The sequence below is a fragment of the Helobdella robusta genome (assembly GCF_000326865.2).
Source record: "Helobdella robusta unplaced genomic scaffold HELROscaffold_45, whole genome shotgun sequence".
Taxonomy (NCBI): Eukaryota; Metazoa; Annelida; class Clitellata; order Rhynchobdellida; family Glossiphoniidae; genus Helobdella; species Helobdella robusta.
The window spans coordinates 970,011-976,394 of record NW_008705095.1 but is presented as its reverse complement, the minus strand read 5'-3'; the positions used below and the strand labels follow the sequence as shown (position 1 = coordinate 976,394).

Sequence of the window (6,384 nt, the reverse complement as noted above, 5' to 3'; positions counted from 1 at the left end):
GACAGCAATTAATTTTTGCATTGGAAACCATTCCATTAAAAATAAACTCTCCAACACCTTCATTCAGCACTGTTTTGTTCATCTAATTATAATTATAACTGGAGACGAATCAAATTACAATTTATGACAATAATATTTCAATGATTCAAAGTTTCAACAACGCATTAGACAAGCATTTTCTTTCTAGTTGATGGCATTTGTGGGTAGGCCAAGAAGAAATATAATTGCATCAGTCACAGGGAAGTTTTGCTCTGTCAACTCAACACGTCAAAAAATTTACTGAAACTACACCAGATAGAGCAAATAATATTTGATCTCGTTCAGTTGAGGGCAAAAAAAAATTTACAAAAAAATATAGAAAATTATAAAATGATGGCCAGACAGGTCTAATCGGAAAGGTGAACTGAAATAAATTGTAAGTTGTGAGAGATTCAAAAAACCGTTCGTGAAGGCGATGGTAAGGGTTTTGCGAGGTTCGTACTTACTCGCATACATTCGCCGTGTTTGTGGACGAGTCGAGTCATCCAACGTTAACAATCATGGTCATGGAAATTGAAACTACTATTGAAGGTACCAATCTGAATATTATAGACCGGAGATCAATATAAATTCAATGGTCATTCTTGTTGTTGACCATGAACCGTGTGTTTGTACTGTAGTAGCTATGAAGTTATTATAAATCGCCCGATGCGAAGCATTTCGATAATTGTCATACAAAATTTTAAGGGTTCCGAGAAAATGAGTTAATTACTTTTCAAACTTTGCCACAGTCTTTTTAATTATCTCCAACGTCTATTTTCTGCAGTAAACAGCTCTGACTGACTATTGTTTGAAAAATCCCGACGGATTTATTTTGACATGTCGAGAAATAAATATAAATTCTAGTAATTCTTAATTTATTAACTTTTTTTTAAAAATTTTTATTATTTATAAAATTAACCAAATTAATGAATCAGATATGTATATAAATGTGTGAATTAAATTATTTTAAATAGGCAATTAAAAAAAACATTCATCAGCAAATTATCTTCGACAAATTTATTTTGACCGGTAAAATATATCGTTTTACGTACTTGTTTGAATTTGATCAAATTCCGAATTAGCGGATTTTACGAAATTCCAATTCTGAAACAATTCGAAGTATTTTGACAGACGCAGACTTCTATTGGACGACTAGCATTCGAACCAGTTCATCGTGCAATAACATGGCACTTCTGCCGTCTGAGCTAACTCGTCAAGTACTGTTGACGATTTTTTGTGTCCGTCTTGGCGTAGTTATGTTGAATTTAATGATCATGTTTACGTTTCGGTTTCCTAATTGGAGATATATTCTGAGACCTAACACACCAACCCAAACATTGAAACATCACAACAACCACACTCATCAAACAATAATGGTTCCTCGTCACACTGCGTTGTAAGGTAGCAATTAAAAGCGAGCCGACAACATGAAGGAGACACACTCACGAGCCGACATCCTGTTAGCAGCCATTCAAATTATAAAATGTTTCATTGTATATAAACATCACATCACAGAAGGCAGAGGCTTAATAGAATTATTTTCTACTGCTTTTTATTCAATTATTTCTTATTCAAAATGGCTTTTCAAATGAAACATTTTCAGACGAGTTTTTGTATCTTGTTGATATTGATTTGTTTCATAAAGTGTGAGTGAATTTTAGTTTAAAAGAATAATAAACGTTTCGTTATAGTAAATATGCCAAACTGTATAATTAAAGTTCTTAATAAAATGTTTTTTGTTTAATAATTAATAAAATTTAATATTGTAAAATTTTAGACAAAACTTGAATTATACAAGAATAAATACGTTGATTGTTAACTATTAACACTAGCAACACGAGCGGAACTGAAAAACATCGCCCTGCACAAAAGTGTCTTCATGAAGACTGCCTACATCATCTATCCAGGCTCCCATGCGGTGGACGGCAACCTGAACACCATGGCCCACACGACCAACGGAGAAAACTGGATGATCGTCGATCTAGCAGATGAGTACAGGATCCATTATGTCGTCGTGCATAACCGGGCAGATGCTTACTGTGTGTGGTTGCTATTTGTCTGTTTGTTTGTTTGTTTAATTGTTTGTTTGTTTGTTTGCTTGTTTGTTTGTTTGTTTGCTTGTTTATTTGACGGTGCAAAAATTACTGGTCTTTGATTTCATAATTAATTCTTCATGACAAACATTTTCTGTAGATCCAAATATATATAAAAAGTTTCGCCCAAATACAATTCAACCAAAAAATTTCAGAATTTGTTTGAAAGTTCCTTAATTATTATAAAAGCAGCCCTTTTATTTGCAAGAAACTACTTGTTCAAATCAGTTGACTATAGTAAGAACTGCTCAGGCGTTTTTAGTGTATGTGTCAAAAAAAAAACTTGAAATTAAACTGTACGCCAAAATAAACATCTTTAAAAATTTTCAATTACCAAAATTATGAAACATAATTTTCAGTCGAACAGTTGGATTACTTCAGCGTGGGACTGTTGGCGAGTTATGAGGAGGGTGAGCCGGAGAAGAACGAGTTGTGCGGCAGGTACCCCTACACGACGCCTGCCGGGGTGGCTGCCCGCCTCAACTGCACCTTATCAAAAACCAAATATCGCTACGTCACTTTGTTTGCCAACGAAGAGAAGGCGACTATCAGCATCATGGAGTTTGAAATATACGGCACTAGCAAAAGTTCGTTCTACTGTTTCAAAGCTATTGAATACATATCAAGATTTTTAATTCGTCACTGCTTGAATAGTTTCATACAATTATGTAAATTTGATCAATAAAAAAATTGAAGATAAACTTTAATGTTAAAAATTTTAATGAAAACAAACAAACAAACCTTTTAAAATTCGTTCCTTTCAAAGTTACATTTTTACAATTTAAGTCATTTCATTATAATTCCATTTCAAAACATTTACAAGTTGGTGTTCTACAATCCAGTTCACACTATGTTGCAATTTCATAAGTTGAACGATTGCCAAAAATTTCATAAATATATTCAATACTGCTGAATATGTATAAATGTACTTCTGGCCAACATCAGCCAACTTCATGGACCAACACATCGGTTGTTACAAAACATTGTCCGGCAGTGAAGTACATGTTGGAAGTTTTACCTTTGTGTACGAGTGTCAAGATATGTGCTCGTCATACTTGTACATGGCTATTCGTGTGAGTTTATCTGGGATTAGTTGGTTAGATGTTTAGTTGGCTGAACGGCTTACTGGCTGGCTGGCTGTTTGACTGGCTGGCTTGCTGATTGGCAGACTGGCCGGCTATCTGCTTATAATTTTTTTAATTATTTATTTCAGAAGGCAGGCGAATGTTATTGCGATGGAATTGTCGGTCAGGTTTCAACCCTAGCTTCCTGTGATTTAGAGTGTGCATTCGACGATAGCTCGTGCGGTTCCAACGACAAGTTCTCCGTGTATCTGGGTTTGTCCTTTATAATCCTCCTTGTTTTTTGTTCACTAAATTTTTTCAATCTCTCTGGTTCCGAAATAGAATTACCATTTGTTGAAATTTCTATTTATATAAAAACCAATGTATGAAACAGTGGCACAGCCAGCATACTGACTGAACAACTCTTTCATATTTTTAGCAAACCCCTTTAGGGAACCTAAATCACCAGCCCGGATTGGCGATAACTTTACTGAATTTCGATTATATTTGCTATATTGGCCAGTTTGTAAAATGTAAAGCTTCTTAATATTTGAATCAATTTTGATTAAATTTGAAATAAAATTAGTTTAATTTCACAAAGGTTTTTCGATAGAATTAGGCTTAAATATAATATAATATAGAATATAAGCACAAAAGTCAAAAATGAAAAATATCACCCAGCGGCCAAAAAAGACCAAAAGAGTGACACCGGCGTTTCAACCGCCACCATCGTCGGCATCATTATCAGCAACGTCCTTTTCCTCCTCATCATCATCATCATTTCGGCCGTGTGTTACTGCAGACGAAGACGTAAGTGAACCTGAGTTGAAATTTGTGTCGAGATGAAACACGAAATGTGCATCATCTAATTAAATTCACACACAACTTAACGAAAAGTTGGAAACAATACAAAATTATATAAGCAGCAACTGCAGCGGAAATAGCAAACAAATACATTCAGTAGTTAAAAAGTTAATCACCATCTCATCCTTTTCTTTTTGAAATGTCACTCAGGTCGAAAGAGATCTAACTTGAACACCTCGGTGATGTTTGGAAGGCCTGAAAAGAGCAGCGCCTGTTCGGATGAGTTCTACGAACAAATAGCGGAAGACCCAACATCGTCAGACTACACGAGCAAGCAGAATGTTTACGACAGGACGACCAACAATTGTGTGGCGGCTGAAACGCCATACACTGGACTGCAAAACAACTCCTACATTGATATACATTCGTAACGTAATGTTTATGAAATAATTTTTCCTATTAATCAAATGTATGTATTAGTTATTTTATTAATACTCACATTCACGCACCTTCACGCACTTATATGCGTGTAAGTAGGTTAGTAGGTAAGAAGGTCTCTGCCATCACAACGTTTTTCTTTGTAAACACACAATGAGTGATAAACATTTGCGACTTATCTGATTAATTCAATCAGATCTATTTAAAAATAAAAGAGCAATATAATTATTTCTGAAAAGAAGTTGAGTTGAAACTCCGTTAAATCGAAGGAAACACCAAACATTAGCAAATGAACGTTCAAATACAATCTGGTTCATCATTATAAAGTCCGTTTTGTTTTAAATATGAATTAATTAAACGATGTCTTGTTGGAAATAAATAACTTTTGAAGGATGGGTTACTCTGCGTCAGCTTATCTATTTCTTTACACCTTTTAAATATCTGTACGTAAACACGCGTGTATCAACGCATCCAACACATTGCATGTGCTAAGCGAGGATCTCGTTGCATTCGAGACTGGTCACTGCAGTATCACCGCCAGGAACCTCAATCATTCCACCATCTAACCAATGGCATACATTTTAATTTTCAAGTTAAAATTCTAATAAAAGTTGATAATTTCTAAAAAAAAGTTATGAAATCGGAAAATCGTTGAAATATTTTTGCCATTCGCAAATGTTCGTCGTTATAAAAACACGCAAGCAAGTTTAGAAGTTGATTGCATCATGAGTGAGACATTTGAACATATGTTTGAATGTTTAACAGTTTATTTAAAGTTACGAAAATGTACACAACTGTGAAAGGCATGTTGTTCGAGTAAATGTGTGTCGTCTAAACTGTGCATGCAACAATAAATAGGAAGAAATTTTACGTTGAATCTTTGATCGCACGAACGCGGAGTTTCAGTTCATTCGTGCCCGGTAATTTAAATTTCCAACCTTACAACCATTCAACAATTGCATCTCGTTTTCTCGCTACAATTTTAGGACTTCAATACAAAAACAATTATTTAGTAGACGGAATTTTACAATGTGAAAATTATTTGGCGCGTTAGTTATTTTACCGAATGTGTGCGTGTGTGCGCGCGCGTGTGTGTGTGACTTAGGAAACCGCACCAAATTTAAAGCCTTGCTTGAATGTTTGAAGTTTTAATTAGGAGGAAGCAAATTAAAGAACGCCGTGTTGATAAGCAGGCACAAATGTTCGGTACGGTAGAGAAAAGATACGTCGTATTTAACAGCGGGACAAAACTTTGAATATCGGATTTGGTGTATCTAAAAATATGCCTGGAATCTGTAGCGAAAGCGGGAATGTTCCATAAAATTTGAATTGTATATTGTTTTGAAAATATCCTTAATTGAAATAACTGAAAATGTGGTTTATTGCAATTTTATTAGCAATCTTCTCACTGTCATCATCCTCCAACTTGCTGGCCTCAGCAGTTGACAAGAAGTATGAAATGATAGGAGAGCCAAACAATCCCATGTGTTTTGCTTCCAAACCTGCCGCAGTACTAACCAACATACGATCGTTACTGGAATGTTCTGCCAAATGTTCTCACTATGTTTCTCCGACTGATGATAGCATCACTTGTGCGGGTTCAGGTACACGTCCAATAACGCTAGTGATCCAGCTAAATATTGCCAACTGTTTCGTTTCACTGGCAAAATTAACTGTAATAATAGTCTGAATAAAACTGGTTTCCTAGCTTACTGGGTGGGTCTGTTGTGTTTTGTTTGAATTTGTTTCCACTTACGAAATGAATTTTTTAATATTTCATTTTATTTTAATGAACTTTTAATGCAGGATAAAACAACCAAACAGTCTACATGTTAGTGAACATTTTTGAACTCTAACAATTTTATCTAAAAAATTTTTTGTCATTATTTTTGCTTTTTGCAAAAAAATCTTGAAAATGAGTTTCGAACTCAACTTTTTAAAATTAAGAATTGATGAAGAAGAAA

At 34.6% G+C, this 6,384-nt stretch overlaps 1 protein-coding gene across 1 annotated transcript; it reads left to right on the top strand.

Moving 5' to 3' along the window:
- Positions 1-539: 539 nt before the first annotated feature.
- On the top strand, positions 540-4,819 carry HELRODRAFT_193240 (hypothetical protein; the record flags this gene model as incomplete). The annotated part of the gene is made up of 7 exons (XM_009026135.1): positions 540-570; positions 1,854-2,060; positions 2,474-2,701; positions 3,060-3,187; positions 3,328-3,451; positions 3,860-3,988; positions 4,193-4,819. 7 exons carry the CDS (start codon positions 540-542, stop codon positions 4,411-4,413), a joined length of 1,068 nt encoding a protein of 355 aa, XP_009024383.1. The 3' UTR covers positions 4,414-4,819.
- Positions 4,820-6,384: the final 1,565 nt, after the last annotated feature.